General features: G+C 46.3%; 1 protein-coding gene across 1 annotated transcript in view; it reads right to left on the reverse strand.

Moving 5' to 3' along the window:
* The window catches only part of KCNN4 (potassium calcium-activated channel subfamily N member 4), a 598,479-nt gene that overhangs the window by 355,186 nt on the left and 226,215 nt on the right, over positions 1-17,078 (reverse strand). The window contains exon 3 of the mRNA XM_085615741.1: positions 12,744-13,150. Coding sequence (XP_085471867.1) covers positions 12,744-13,150 — 407 coding nt within the window. The remainder of the gene's footprint in view (positions 1-12,743; positions 13,151-17,078) is intronic.

Genomic DNA, 17,078 nt, shown 5'->3' on the forward strand with positions numbered 1-17,078 from the left:
TATTGCTGGAACCTGGTATATATTGCACAACAAAATTGTACTCCTGCAACCCCTCACTCCATCGTTTTATCCTAGGAGTAATATGTTCGCTATGTCTGCAAGAGAAGATCTGCACCAGTGGGCGATGATCCGTCCTCACCAAAAATGGTATCCCCCACAAATAAAACTTGAAATGCTGAACAGCCCAGAACACACTTAAAGCTTCCCTCTCTATGCACGAATAATTGACTTCCGCATCCCTAAGTGCTCTTGAGGCAAAAGCCACCGTTCTCTGCTCACCATTAACCACTTGGGATAGAACAGCTCCCAATCCCTTAAGACTGGCATCTGTAGTCAAGATCGTTTTGTTATTAACATCGAAATGACCAGGAGTGGGCATCCTTCCAATCTCCCCTTTGACAACCTCGAAAGCTTCCTGACACTTCTCCGACCACGCAAAGATCGACCCCTTTTTCAGCAGAGCCCTGATAGGTTCAGTTACACTCGCAAACCCTCTGACAAATTTGGAGTAAAACTCAGCAAGCCCCAGAAACGATCTCACTTGCTCCTTATCTTTTGGCACAGGAGCTTCAACCACACTCCGCGCAAGTTCAAGCTTGGGCTGGATTCCTTGCCCCGATATTAAATGACCTAGATACGTGACAGTGTGAACACCAATACAACACTTTTCCTTCTTCACAGTCAACCCCTTTTCCTTAAGTCTCTCCAAAACCTCCGTCAAAGTCCTATTATGTCCTTCTATATCCTTACCATAAATCAATATATCGTCTTGAAAGAACAATATATCCTTCACCTCACCCAGCACTTTCTTCATTATTCTTTGAAAGCACGCCGCAGCTGAAGCCAACCCAAATGGCATCCTTAAGAACCGATAGGCTCCAAGTGGTGTCACAAACGAGGTGAGATGCCTCGAGTCTTTATGCAAGGGAATCTGGTGGTATGCAGACGACAGGTCTAACACACTAAAAATGCACGCCCCCTTAAGCATACTCAACGACTCAGAAATATTTGGCAAGGGTTGCCTGTCCACCCAGATCCACTCATTCAGGCTTCTCAGGTCAACACACATCCTGACCCCAGCACCACCATCCTTTGAGGCCAAAACAACGGGCGCCAACCACTCTGAGGCTTCAATCTCCTCAATAACACCCAGACTCAACAATCTATCGAATTCAGTCTTGAGGGGTCCCATCATCATGTTGGGTACCCTCCTCACTTTATGAACACAAGGCATGGCTCTGTCCTTAAGAATGATCTGGTGTTCAAACCCTTTGAGGCAACCTAACTTATCGGTAAAGACCTCAGGAAACCTCCTAATACATTCATTACCTTGCTCATTCCCAAACTCACACCTATCCTTATCATCAACCAACATGACCTGGTCTTTGGGATCTTGGACATTGGGATTGAGCATAATCCCCAAATCCCTTTGATGTCTCCATCCCAACAAGTTATCGCCCCGTTCAGCCACATACACCTTCCCTACCGTATCACGCGTGGGTTCGTATCCCATCCTCGTCGCCAGTGTTGAAAATAAGCTCTTTACACGTTGAGTAGTGTTGGTCTGATGTTTAATCAGGAATAAGAGTGGAAAAGTCTCCGTTCATCACGACCTCCTGCTCCAGTCTGAACCTTCCCCCACTAACATTCTATATGACATCGCCATATTCTAGAAATAACATTCTAACTAGATTACAACACATTTCCTCTGAGCTGAACAGAATGCCATCTATCAAAAATCTGTGAATTATTAATGTGATCACAAGTTTGGAGTAAGATCCTCTCTAAGATAGGGTTTATTGTCAACGTTGAATAAGACATCCAAGAGAGGCTAGAGTGGTGTTTTTGAATGAAGATGTCCTGATGTCACGACAACATTGTTTACTATGTAGGGGTTGAATAAATAGAATACTGTACACCCCAGTCTATGAAGTGGACAGCAATGCTAATGAATGAATATGTATTTATTCTATAGAAGTTATGAAACAATAAAACAACTAGAAGTAGCTCACGGAGTTCAGGCACTAATGTGCATGAAGACAAAAGCACCATGAAACGTGGGTTGTCATTTGGTTATGAGTTGTGCCTTACACCTCAGTATGTGTTTACACTATCAGGTATTACTGTAAAATGGCTCGGGACGACTGTACCTTGGGAAACTCAGAAGTGGGGTCCCTTCTCGTCATTATTAGTGCTCCAACCTTACAGGTCATAAAACTCATGAAGAGCTCAGCTGGGGGGGGGGTGGTAATTCATGCGTAGGCACAAGATCAGCACTTGGCAATGGGACTTGAAGGAGTCACTCTTGTATGAGGAGGGATGCTCTTGTGGGCTCTCATACTTCTCTAAGGGACATCATTCCTATTTAAGACCTATTTCTGGCAGTACTCCATCATAGGTGAAGACGTGGCTTAACGGCCATAGCTGCTGACTTTGGAACTGGGCAGTCAGGTTCGAGTCCTGGCGTGGGATCAACATCCTGTGATTCTGGGCAAATCACTTAGGGGCATATTATCAAGCCAGGCAATAAACTTATCGCCGCTTTAGCGGCAGAAAACTGCCGCTAAAACGGCGATAATGGGCTTGATAATATGCTCTATGGAATTCCAATTGAAGCCCATGTTAGATGTGAAGGATAATTTTGTCGCCTGGCTTGATAATATGTCCCATAATCTGCCTGTGCCTCAAAACAAAAATATTGAAAAAGGGAATATGACCTAATGCAATGTAATCTGGTGGTCACGTAAAGCGGTTGAATACCCTTTGGACAAGCTCGTGCAACTAAAAAAAATTCTTAGCAATTCTCAAGGCTGGTGAAGGAGGGAGAGCAAGAAGTACCATTCCTGGACTGCTAAAGAACATCATTACCCTCACTCCTTTCTTTAGGTCTCTCTCTCACAGTATTTCCCCTTGTCATCTTCATTCCCTCTGACTGTGCCTTTCACCAGCCATGTTTAGTCAGAGTGCAGCAATACCGGGTTGCACATCAACTTTGTTGGAAGGGGTTAACATTTCTTTGTGAGAAGAAACCACGTCTTGAACGCCAATGACCTACCACCCAAGCACAGAATTTTCAGCCCATAATATGGAGGACAAAATTGCTTCAGTATCTTATGTGCCATCCTACATCATGCCAAAACAGGCATACTGCATTCCATTTTGAGTCAGTAACTGCTGTTTCTGATGGATACTTCTACCTGCAGATCTCTCACTTGTAAAACCCCATGGGTCAGATTCGATTTGGAAAACTTCAAAGCTCTCATGTCACCGGTAGGGAAGGTAGTGCTGACCTCGGACAACGGCGAAAATGACACCAAGTAAAATCCACAAAGCCATATTGCGCCCACTTTGGTGCAGGGACATCAGTTCTCCAGTATTGTATCTTTCATAGACTCATATGTATGTATGTATGTATGTATGTATGTGCGGTCTTATATAGCGCTCAAATTACCCTTGGGCATCTCGGCGCTTGCATTGGGAACCCGTCCTGGTTTTTCCCTGTGAGATAACCCGCACTGGGCATCCCCAAGGTGAAAGCCAGGCATCCCGCCGCGGGGGGCCGTTGTGGAGATTAAGCAAGCTTGTTGCCCAGAGCTGCATAGTGTGAACTCGTGCTTAGAGTAGGCACCGAAGCGAGAATTATCGAGTCCGTGGACAATTGGGCTCCAGACCCTGCCGCGTCGGGAATCGAACCCTGGTCCCGGGTCTGACCTCTGCTTCAGGGTATGCCTCCTCTAACCAGTGAGCTACACTTCTATGCTTGAATCATTCCCAATCGTCGAAGTGGGAGTCCCATAGTACCATAGTAAAGTAGTATCTAATAATATCATAGGCTGTAATGGCAATTCTAAGTCCTTTTAAAAGCCTATCTATGTCCTTTTTAAACAAGAATTGGCAAGTGTTTAGTTATCCAGCACAATAGCCTTTGTGCAACAACATCAAGTGTTGCATGGCTAAACACTTATAAGGTCCCAAAGGCGAGACCTATTGGCTATGTCAATGCTTGTTTTGAGTGAGTGGCTCATGCAGGTATGCCACTGTGAGGTAGAGATGCTGCGAGTGCTTTTACAGGAGCCCCTGTGACATTGCGCCTCTTCAAAATGTATCTTGGGTCTGGTTTAATACTTCTAGCCCCTATTCCCGTCTTCTTGCACCCAATGCATCCTTAAATGTCCCATGTACAGCCGGGGTTGACACTCCTATTACCCCTGCCCTCCAGTGACACTTTACCTGTCACGGGTGGTGGGGGTGGTGGTGGACGTGGTGGACGTGGTGGTGGATGTGGTGGTGGTGGATGTGGTGGACATGGTGGTGGTGGACGTGTGGTGGTGGACATGGTGGGGGTGGTGGACATGGTGGTGGTGGTGGACATGTTGGTGGTGGTGGACGTGGTGGTGGTGGTGGACGTGGTGGTGGTGGTGGACATGGTGGTGGACGTGGTGGTGGTTGTGGACATGGTGGTGGTTGACATGGTGGTGGATGTGGTGGTGGTGGTGGATGTGGTGGGGTGGTGGTGGTGGATATGGTGGTGGTGGATATGGTGGTGGCCTTGGTGGTGGGCGTGGCGGTGGTGCACATGGTGGTGGTGCAGGTGGTGGATGTGGAGGAGGTGGTGGACGTGGTGGTGGTTGTGGGCATGGTGGTGGTGGTGGGCATGGTGTTGGTGGACATGGTGGTGGTGGACATGGTGGTGTTGGTGGTGGACGTGGGGGTGGATGTGGTGGTGGTGGTGGTGGATGTGGTGGTGGTGGACATGGTAGTGTTGGTGGTGGACGTGGTGGTGGTGGTGGAAGTAGTGGTGGTGGTGGAGGTGGTGGTGGTGATGGACATGGTAGTGGTGGTGGACGTGGTGGTGGTGGACGTGGTGACAAATAGTGAGAAAAGGTAAAAGCAAAACACAGAGTGAATGATAAAAAAAGAAAGCAAGATAGAGCACGAGGGAAGAAGTGATGAGAAAACTGTCACAGTAAAAGCAAAACACAAAGTAAATAATAGCCGTGCACGAGTGAATAACAAATGCTGCTATTTTGAAGCACACGCATGCTTGTCACAGTAGAAGCAAAACACAGAGTAAATGATAGCTGTGCACGAGTGAATAACTAATGCTGCTATTTTAAAGCACATACGTGCTTGTCACAGTAAAAGCAAAACACACTGCTGACACTGCAATCGTGTGTTTGCTGGCCTGGGAGTGGTGCATGTGTGCGTGCAGTCGGCTCTTTTTGGAAGCACCTACTCGTGCTTGTGGGCGTGCCCCTGCTCGCTCCCGCAAGGTGGATGCCACCACAAGCACGAGTATGTGCTTCCAAAAACAGCAGAGCGATGGCTAAAGGTCCTCCTAAGCAGCGCATGCGCGCTGCGTAGGCAAGACCTAAAAAGGACTAAACTTGAACTATAACCAATTAGGCAATAGCACCCTCAAACATGCCAAACAGAGGCTGAGTCCCTCAGACTTTCTACTGCACCTCCTGTGAAGGGTGCTCAGTTTTTTCCTGTATAACTCACCTTTTCTACATTTACAATGCCTGAGTCTTCTAAGAAAGGCCTTTTCAGATCCTGCAAGTCCTGTGGGAAGAATAGGCGGCATGTGGATGATCCACACAGACTGTCTCTATTGCCTCTACCCTCAACATCAAGTAAAGGAGTGCAAGATTTGGTACACTTTTTCTTCTAAAACACTAAGAGACAGAGAGGGAAGGATACTTCTGTGGCTCCAGAAGTCTAAATGCCAGAAATCCAGCTCTTCTGATGAGGACAGCGATTTCTCTGACAGACCCCACAAAAGGTCAAGATCCTGTAACCATGGGGCTTCTGTGGGGAAATAAAGGCTTTAAGACACACCATAAAGACCCCCTGCGAAAGGAGAAACTTAACCTCATCTCAACAGGGAAGGCCTCCCCCCAACATTCTAACTAATCTGAGAAAAACCCATTGATGTCGAGGACAAAAAATCCTCTCAGAAATCTGTCATCGACGACACCACCGTCGACGCTGATATCAACAACGACGTCAACCGTCACCACAGGTTTGTCGACGAAGCCTTCATCATTGAAGACTTTGATGGCAGCAGCTATCAATGCTCCTATGTCATCCACCAAGGTGATTTACTCAGCTAAGTCAGCGTCGACATCGGAGTTGACTTCCACTGGTCCAATGTCGAAGAAATCCCTTTCGACAATCTAACAGATAACGCTCCCTCAAGACCTATATTTAATTTCTTGTATTTAGTCAAATGTTGTTAAGACATATAGAGCAACATGGGCTTTTAGACAAACAAAACCAATTTACCACTTTAATTTATTTCTTTACTCCTGTTTATTTTGTTTTTAAATTATCCTTTTTTTTTAAATGTATAAATCAATCTTCATTTAAGACATTATCACAATTATACATTGCACATTATTTACATCAATTCCCTAATACAAAATTATTATTCCAAATCATACCCAGGTAGAGAACACTAAACACTCATACTACTCATTCATACATCCACATACCATACACATCCTATAAATAAATCTCAATAGCTATCCCAGTTGACGCTTATTGGTTGATAACAGTCTTTGTAACCCTAAAAGGGGAACTACTAAAACAATAGTAGGATTTCAAAAGGACTTGGTCAACGCGTTATGGTGGCATAAGGAGACGTAGAAGCCACCTTCATCAGGACCCGCTACTTCTCATATCACAGGTTGTCAAACCCTGGGATTTCTATATATGGAGCTGATACCGGGATACAATACTTTCTGTATTGCCCCCTGAAAACCTACCCAACCGCATCTGTGTAGCTGACTGGTCTGCACCAGCCTGCCACTTCCAGACATGTTTCTGATTCCCTGAGGTGGGAGACTTGTGCTTCTGTGGGCCAGAAGCAAAGTCTGCTCTGGGTGGGGGTGCCTCACATCTTCACCCACGCAGGAACAGCATTCAAGGGTGGTGAGACTCAAATGCTTCTTCCCCTTTGTTATGCTAGCCAGGGCCTCTCCAGATAGGTGAGATGCCCGCCCTCCCCCTAACCAAGCCCCACTTTTCGCCTCTAGGTCGGCAGGAAAAATAGTAAGCTGGAGAGCTGTGTCCCCTCTCAGCCAGGACCACCCCTGAGGTGTCCTGAGATGAAGTGAACCCGCCCCCCCACCTTTTAAAAATCCTCCTTATTGGTTGTGAGGATTTTAGCCAATAGGATTAGGGTATTCCCCCTCCCCAAAGGTAGTGCACATACAAAGGGTGTAGTCACCCTAAAGGTAAGTAGCCCATTGGCTACTACCTGCCAGTACCTGTAACGCCCCTAAATTGAGTATTTAGAGGCACCCCTGAACCTTGATCCTCAGATTCTTGGTGACCTAAAAAGGAAGATGGACCAAAGAGCTGTGCAGCAGTGAAGACTCCAGACGACAACTAACTCGGCCCCAGCTCTACCAGCCTGTCTGCAGCCCTTGAAGAAACCTGCTCCAAAAAGTGACTCGTCCTGCAGGCCCAGTGACCTTCACAACCCTGGGAGGCTGCCTGCCTTCCCTAAAGACCAAGAACTCCTGAGGACAGCGGCCGTGTCCACAAAGAATCAAACAATAACAGCTCCAGTACCCTGCTGAACAGCACAACCAGCCCTCCGGACCCACCTCTGCACCCGACGCCTCCGGGCCGAGTCTAAGTGGCTCACCAGTTCCAGGAAGGTTCCCCAGTGGTCCTGAGCTGAAGTCCACCCCAGAGTCACCGCTCCTGGGCCCCACAATGATGCCTGCAGCCTCAACTTTAAGGACCCCCTAACCGCGACTAGCTCCAGTAAGGATCTTCTGTCCTCAAAGAACACCCCTGAAACTGCAGCCCCCAGGCTGACCAATGGTGCCCAGGTACCCTTCAACATCCTAACTTACCTCCAGAGCCACTGGTTCCTTTGTCCAACCTGCTGGTCCGAGCCTGAAGCCCTTGTTTGAAATCTTCAGTCCCCATAACTTTACATTGGGTGCCCAACGCTGTGTTGGCACTCTGCACTTGGCCGCCTCTGTGCTGCTGAAGGTGTGTGTTGGGGGTCAGTGGCGGAATTTGACCTCTACACCCAGCCGCACCACTGCCGCTAGTGGTGCAGACTCTACACTTACCTGACCCTTGTCCAGTGTTGGTTCTAAAACCCAAAGACTGTGTACTTACCTGTGAAATTGCATGATTGTTTTCCTTCCATAGATTAACATTGAACTGTTCGAAAAATGCAGTCTCCACTTTTTATACTAACAAATTGTGATTTTACAAAAAGTATTCTACTGTAACAAAGTATATTTGGTTCTAAGTAATAAACATACAAAAATTAATAGTTTTACAAACAATTGGTCTCAGATTAAGTCATTGAGTGTGTGTAATCATTTCTTGTCTGAGTGCGTACAACAGATGCTTAACACAGACCTCTGAAAAGCCTAACTTCTCAACCACACTACCACAAAAGAGAGCATTTAATATTATCTACTTTAGCCTTTGTAATACCTCTGGAGATCTACTGGACTCTGTGCACACTATACCTTACTTTGGTATAGTAAATACAGAGCCACCTTCCTACACTTACTCTCTCTGGCTAGATCCGTATTGGTACATGCAAATGTAAAAGTTCACCTAGCCTCAATTTCTGGATTCATGCGATCCTCTCATTCTCCTTCTCTCTATTCCACTAGGATAGTCAAACAATTCACGAAGAGGTTGTTCAGAGCTTTCCCTCCAGTAAGGGCTCCTCCGCCAGAATGGCATCTCAAAGTGGTTCACCGGCAGCTGATGAAGTCGCCATTCAAGCCCCTTCACAGGACAGATCTCAAATTTCTCACCTGGAAGGTCGCTGTATTATTGGCTTTCATGTCTATTAGAAGAGTCAGTGAAATTCAGACTTTTACAATTCAGGAATCTTTCTTGCATTTCACTGATGTACTTCTCAGAATAAACCCAAAGTTCATCCCCAAGGTTCCATCGCGATTTTTATCTCAATGAAACTATTATATTGCGCACTTTCTTTCCAAATCTGGAATCTCCAGCTGAAAGGTCTCTCCACACTTTGGACATTAAACGTTGTCTCAAATTTTATCTACATCGTACCAAGCAATTCAGAAAATCTGATCAGCTGATGGACGGCAGTCACGAAAGCTACCTTCGCCAGATAGATCTCTGTCGCCATACAATTCTGTCATAGCAAGGCTGGTAAACCACTATCAGCTAGAGTGAAGGCGCCCCCCACAAGAGCAGCACGTACCTCAGCTGCCCTCTTTGCAGGCGTCCCGCTGGAGAAATATTTCTTTATGTATATATAGAATAATTTTATAGATCTACCTTTATATGTTTATGGATATGTCCTCCACTGTTACCCACCATCCTCAAGGGTACCTTTTCATGTTTCTATATATATTTCACTATAAAACTGCTTGCTATTCTGACTCAAGCATGTGAATCTCAGATCGGGGTTATTTATTCCCTCTTGTGCATGAAAATCTGAAGGACTCAGCCTCTGTTTGGAGTGTTCTAGAGGGTGTTATCACCTGATTGGTTCTTTTTGAAAAATACATCGATATGCTATTTAAATGCCTTTGCATTGCCATTGTAGCCTATGATACTATTACATACTGCTTTAATATGGTTCTGTGGGACTCCCCACTTCGATGACGGGGAATGATTCAAGCATTCACATCTTCGAAAGATACCAATACTGGAGACCTGCAGTTACAGGTAAGTAAGTAACTAATTTTATTCCCTTTCTATGTTCCTTTCACGAAGATCTGGAGCCATTCGCTTACCTGTGCAGTACCATGTCTCCCCATAAGAAATCTGGATTTAAACGCTGTAAGTACTGCAACGGACAGATGTCCATTACAGACCCTCACTCTGCCCGCCTCTGCTGGCTCGGTTCGGATCATGACTCCTGGACCTGCAAAGCCTGTCATGGTATCCACCCCAAAGCTGTAAAAGAGCAGGAAGCGAAGCTCTTTCTGGACATAGATGAATGATGGAGTCGGCAACATTCAAGGCCTGACTCAAGCCCAAAGCTAACTCGCCTCATCGTCCCTCCACTCCCACGGGACCTTCGTCCTCAGGGCCAAAGCTGGTTGATTGACATGGAGCGAGTTCCTCCTTGGAACGGCCCTGCTCCAATGACTTCACTGGAACCGGCCCCACAGCAACCTCGATCTACCTCCGCACTGCAACCCTTCATTCCAAACCCTGGGCCCTTGCACCCCAAGTACTGGAGGACATGAGGGGTCATTTTTAGGAAATTATCCAAGACGGCCAGAACGCCTCCATCCACATTATTACATCTGGTCTGGACACAGTGGATTCTGAGGCCCTGGCTACGGTCACTTACATCTCAGAAGGCACGCCTGGCTCCAAACCTCCAACTTGTCACCTGAATTCCAAGACAATCTGATGGATCTGCCTTCTGATGGGGCACGATGAAGCCAATCCAAAACAAGTAAAACTACAACCTGCTCCTTAGGACTATAGCTGCACCCCCCTCCCCCCCCCCTTGAGAGCTGTTCACAGATTTCGCGAAACTGCCTTTCTCCAGGCCTGGGGTTGTTCTGGCGACGGATGCTCCATAGAATAACATAGGTTGTTTAAAATCAGTCTCTGGCCCGGGCTGGATTGAAGTCTAGACTGCTCCAGTTTCAGTTGCCACCTACAGCATTATGCAGAAGCTCTGCTGTCCTGAAGCTCCCCTGTGACTCCTTTCATGGATGTTTGTGATATTTCATTATGTGCACAATTGCCTGAATTCCTTTTGTTAATATGTGATTTGATTTTGTCGCAGGTGAGCATTTCAGTGACATCACAGAAAGAGCACCTTTTCATTATTTGAGTATTTCGATTTGGTGTCCAGTACATACCTTTACTTTTGATTCTCATAATCTAATTTCATAATTTGTAGTGGATTTTCTGGTGCTCAATTTGATAATGGCTTATCATACAAGCCAATACTCCAATTTAGATTGGAGACTCCTATTCGTTAAGCTACAAATACAGTTATTTTGGCTTAAGCCTTCTCAGAACCTCCTCAACTACAATGCAAGTATATGGTGGAATTAAATTCCCAAGCCCCCATTTTATTCTTTGAATTTACCTTTTAGGTGTTTGCAATTGACAGCATGCAAGGGAAAGCTTTACTTGTGTGGTGAAAATATGACTTGCTTTGATTTGGGTTCAGCATCTACTGCAGTTTCAAAAAGCGCAGCCCGACAGTAACTTTTATGGGGCGCAACCCTCCTTGCTAAGTGGCCGCATTCATGTATGCCATCTTCTACTAGTCCTGACCATTGGTGAGCCGAAAATAAGTTTGAATACTACAATTGAAAGCCCATACTTAGAATGTTAAAAGCGAATGAAAAGTGCCAGAATGCAAATAAAGTCCACTAAAAAGGCAAGACTATGGGCCTGATTCCCAAAGGTAAATTACACTTTTGATTAAGCTTACACTGTGGAATACAACACATTCTCCTTCCACAGACAGGAAAGAAAATAAGTGGCTAACTGAACCCCAGACATCCCTATGCTACTGACGTCCCTGTGCAACTCATTACCTCAGCCAAAGCCACACCTACACCAACATTATCAATGAAGCTGCCAAGAGCAGTCAAACGCTCGTCAAAACATTAAAGCGCTGCCTCAAGCCCCTTCCGGAGCCTCATATCCCTCACTTATATCGCATCCCCTAATGGGTGTCATTCAAGGCCATATCTCCTAACAATCTCATCAACATCCTCAACCTTCTCTGAGCCATCTCTTATGGACATTGTATCTTACCCTCATCATTCAGAAGAGCTCTCGCTGGAGAAGATCTTGCACCCCCATTCACTATTGTCATTGCCTCCCTCCCTCACACAAGGCATCTTCCCAGAAGCTCTCACGACATCCTCCTACTCCGGAAGAAACCAACAAAAGACCCTGATAACCTTGCCACCCACCAGCCCATCACTTGCTCAGTGAGAACATGTAAAAAGCAGTCTATGCTAAACTCCAAGATAATACCAACGTCAATCATCTCAAGCATGATTACCAGTCTGGCTTGAGATCACACAAAGACTGCTGCCATGACCCCTGCATCCTGATAATGATTCTCCGTTTGACACCATTGACTATGCCAACATCTTCAAATTCTCAATGGGACTCACTAGCTACTTTTTCCACTGGTTCTCCTCCAAAGTACCCAATAAATACCAGTTCTTTCACACGGGCCCCTCCTGGTCACAGATAAATCAATCAGTAGATTGGTAGAGCACTTCTTGTCACCCATGAGGGCATCTAGACACTAGCAAGGTCCAGTTGATGAGCCGAATAGCCAGGTCTTCAGGGACTTTTGGAACTCTAGAAGAGATGGGGAGGTCCGTAGATGAAAGGGTAGCTTGTTCTATGTCTCCGCTGCTAGACAGGAGAAGGTGATCCCTATCACCTGCTAAGTCCCCAAAGGGCCATAGCTATCACTCTTAATGCATTTGAAATATGCGGTATGTACTAGCACAGGAAATTAACATGAGAGGGTAGATCCGGGGGTTATTGCACTCGTCACAACCACATTGCAATATCCAACACCCAGTCTGCAACTTTTCATTCAGCGTCCTCCTCTTTGGTCTTATTAGACATGAGTCTTACTACTGTTATACAATATGTTTGAATTGTGTGAGATAACATCTAAGATTACCTGTTGCCTTTTTAGGTCTCATCTACAAACAGCTTTACAGAAGTTTGGAAGTGCCATGCATTGTTCACTTTTTGACTAGCCTTACCTCTCGCAGACAGAAAGTGTCCAGGATGCGATCACCCAGAGCCCCATGGCCAGGATGAGCAGGAGACGCCCGGGGTAGGTGTTCATTAGGATCTTTAGAACAAACTGGTACTGGAATTTGATCTTGTTGAGGGAGCCAATGCTGCGGTATGAGGCATCCACAAGCACACGGCTGTACAGGAGGATTGTTCTGGGGAGCAGGTAGATGCGAAGAAACATCAGGATGGAGAGAATGGTGTCCATGTCCGAGAGGAACCTGACATTGTAGGGATCATCCTGGATTCCACAGTCGCTGCCTGTTGGGAAAGGGTGGATCAGACAGACGAGAAGCTCCAGCAGAATCCAGCCCATCTTCTTAGCATTGACCGCAATCTGCCAGTCTTCCAATGAGTTATCATTCATAAATAGCTGAATAGAGAACACAAGGTGAGAAATTAGATTATGTTTCATCTTGTAAGTTTTCGCTATGCAAGTATTGCATGGTTTCTAGCACTGCTCTTCTGTCTAACAGTGGGCCAGTATGCTATGCTAAATGAGGCCGCGAATAATGGAAGCTAGCTTTCTCTATTTGTCATGGCATCACATTGTGAATTACTAGGCTGACACTGACAAATGAAAACCATGCTTTGCCTATTCTCCATCAGCAACAACAAGGAGGTGGATGGAATGCTTGAATTAATCCCAGCCACTGGCAATTGCTCAGGGCAGCATCACAGTCCATTGTTTTTTGCCCACCATGCCACCTCAGGTTGGACCCCGCCATATACAAATCAATCTTGACTCTGCTACAATAGGAACAGTGTAGCCCGAACTGCCAGGCCAGGTCTTCCCTGAGCCGGAACTCAAGCAACCCAAGAAAGGTTTTGCCCTGATTAGGGCTTATAAGTAGGGCTCCCAGTTTTCCGTTTCTACTGATTTTTACAGATAAATATAGACAGAAAACTATTTATTTTCCTGTATGTATTTACTTTTCAATACAGAAAAATACATAAAATAGGCCTTCTTTGGATGAATTATTCTATTGTCAATCATGAGTGCTAGGTCAGTAGGTGTAGAAATTGAGTGATATGGAAATTAAAAAGACAATAGATTTCCTAATTAAACGTAATTAAGTGCAGATTTACAGTTACTTATGCTATTTTATAATTGTTTTTAGATAATGCTATTGCACTGTAAACTTCTGAAACCTTTTGAACATTTAAATGCCTATATACATTTATCAGCTAAATAAATGTGGAAAAATACCCATTGCAGCTTCATTTATACTGAAAACTCAAAATAAAAATGGATAAATACGGAAAAAAGAGCAAACAATAAATATGGATATATACAGATGGAAATGTCGAAAAAATAAATACCATGAAACCGGGAGCCCTACTTATAAGCCGGATCTATCTTGGTTACAGTAGCACAGTGAGCACTATAGTAGTTCGGGCTGGACTGTTCCTATTGGAGCAGGGTCAAGACTGTTTTCCATATGGCTGGGTCCAAACAATAGACTGGGATCTCCCCACCACCCCAGGTTTGGATTAAATTCAAGCATTCCATTTGTCACTTATTTGTATTCTTCAGTGCGACTCCCTAAGTGGGACGGTATGCCCAGATGTGGGTTCTGTGCCACTAGAATCCTGCTGTACCTGACTGATGAGCCCTAATAAGGGCAAACCCTGTCTATTCTTCAGTGCGACTCCCTAAGTGGGACGGTATGCCCAGATGTGGGTTCTGTGCCACTAGAATCCTGCTGTAATTGACTGATGAGCCCTAATAAGGGCAAACCCGGTCTATTCTTCAGTGCGACTCCCTTAGTGGGACGGTATGCCCAGATGTGGGTTCTGTGCCACTAGAATCCTGCTGTACTTGACTGATGAGCCCTAATCAGGGCAAACCCTGTCTATTCTTGAGTGCTACTCCCTAAGTGGGGCGGTATGCCCAGATGTGGGTTCTGTGCCACTAGAATACTGCTGTACCTGACTGATGAACCCTAATAAGGGCAAACCCTGTCTATTCTTCAGTGCGACTCCCTAAGTGGGACGGTGTGCCCAGATGTGGGTTCTGTGCCACTAGAATCCTGCTGTACCTGACCGAGGAGCCCTAATAAGGGCAAACCCTGTCTATTCTTCAGTGCGACTCCCTAAGTGGGATGGTATGCCCAGATGAGGGTTCTGTGCCACTAGAATCCTGCTCTACCTGACTGATGAGCCCTAATAAGGGCAAACCCCGTCTATTCTTCAGTGCGACTCCCTTAGTGGGACGGTATGCCCAGATGTGGGTTCTGTGCCACTAGAATCCTGCTCTACCTGACGGATGAGCCCTAATAAGGGCAAACCCTGTCTTGGGTTGCTATTGTTCTTGTTCAGGGAAGACATGGCTTAAAAAGGTTTCTTACATGTCAGCATTGATTTTGTAGCATTGCGTCTCCAAGACACGTGTGCACACTGTGTCTCTTGCTTTGCCAATGATTCGTGGGGGATATTTGAGGCATTGGTGACTGGGAACTCTTTCTCCCAGGTCAACAAGCTGGCCAGACTCACAGTACTCAAAAGACACTCAGTTGGCCTGCATGTGTGCTCTGCTGTGAGAGTGTCTGCGTTGGGCAGAGAGAGGCTCAAGAAACCAGGTCACTCGCGAGGGTTCGTGCAGACTTGGGATATTTGAGGTCTTAGCGCCATATGTATGCGATTGGTGTATGCATGTGGTGCTTATAAAGGCCCCCCTATATATGCAGCATGTGTATGTACAGCACATGTATGTGGCGCACGCAGAGCAACCCCGGATTGCTGTATGCATGCGGTGCTTATAAAGGCCCGCATACATGCAGCATGTGTATATACAGCATGTGTATGTGGTGCACGCAGAGCACCCCCGGATTCCTGTATGCATGTGGTGCTTATAAAGGCACCCATACATGCAGTATGCACAGCACATGTATGTGGTGCCGTATTTCTGTATGCATGCGGTGCTTATAAAGGCACCCATACATGCAGCATGTTTATGCACAGCACATGTATGTGGTGCCGTATTGCTGTATGCATGTGGTGCTTATAAACGCCCCCATACATGCAGCATGTGTATTTACAGCACATGTATGTGGTGCACACCCCCAGATTGCTGTATGCATGCGGTGCTTATAAAGGCCCACATACATGCAGCATGTGTAGGCACAGCACATGTATGTTGTGCCGGATTGCTGTATGCATGTGGTGCTTATAAAGGCCCCCAATACATGCAGCATGTGTATGTACAGCACATGTATGTGGTGCACGCCGAGCACCCCCGGATTGCTGTATGCATGTAGCGCTTATAGAGCACCCCCAGATTGCTGTATGCACGTGGTGCTTATAAAGGCCCCCATACATGCAACATGTGTATGCACAGCACATGTATGTGGTGCCGGATTTCTGTATGCATGCGGTGCATATAAAGGCCCCCATACATGCAGCATGTGTATGCACAGCACATGTGTGTGGTGCTGGATTGCTGTATGCATGTGGTGCTTATAAAGGCCCACATACATGCAGCATGTGTGTGTATGCACAGCACATGTATGTGGTGCACACAGAGCACCCCCAGATTGCTGTATGCACGCGGTGCTTATAGAGGCCCCATACATGTAGCATGTGTATGCACAGCACATGTATATGGTGCCATATTTCTGTATGCATGCGGTGCTTATAAAGGCCCCCATACATGCAGCATGTGTATGCACAGCACATGTATGTGGTGCATGGAGAGCACCCCCGGATTTCTGTATGCATGCTGTACTTATAAAGGCCCCCATACATGCAGCATGTGTATGCACAGCACATGTATGTGGTGCCGGATTGCTGTATGCATGCGGTGCTTATAAAGGCCACCATACATGCAGCATGTGTATGCACAGCACATGTATGTGGTGCCGGATTGCTGTATGCATGCGGTGCTAATAGGCTTTGAAAGCCCAGCTCCTAGCAGCGGAGAGCCCCAGATCAAGCAGACGCCTGACTCACAACGGTCTCCACTGTGCACACCGAGGACACATCCGAGCGCCCTTGTCTCAAAGGGCCTCGCAGATCCAATCTACAGTCCCAGGGCTGTGTCTGACTACAGGAACCCCCTGCGTACTCGAGATAAGGAGTGCGTGACGTGTGGCACTGATAACACAATCCAGCACACAATATCTGTGCCGCTCCGAGCCTCCTACACACAGGTGGGGTCTCAGTCGGCCTCTGACATGCACTCCGCACAAAGAGGGGGTTCGGGAAGAGAGGCGCTGCAATGAGGGAAGAGAGGCACTGTAATAAAGGAAGAGAGGCACTGTAATAAGCGAAGAGCGGCACTGTAATAAAGGAAGAGAGGC

This window comes from Triturus cristatus, chromosome 7, assembly GCF_964204655.1.
Source record: "Triturus cristatus chromosome 7, aTriCri1.1, whole genome shotgun sequence".
Lineage (NCBI taxonomy): Eukaryota > Metazoa > Chordata > Amphibia > Caudata > Salamandridae > Triturus > Triturus cristatus.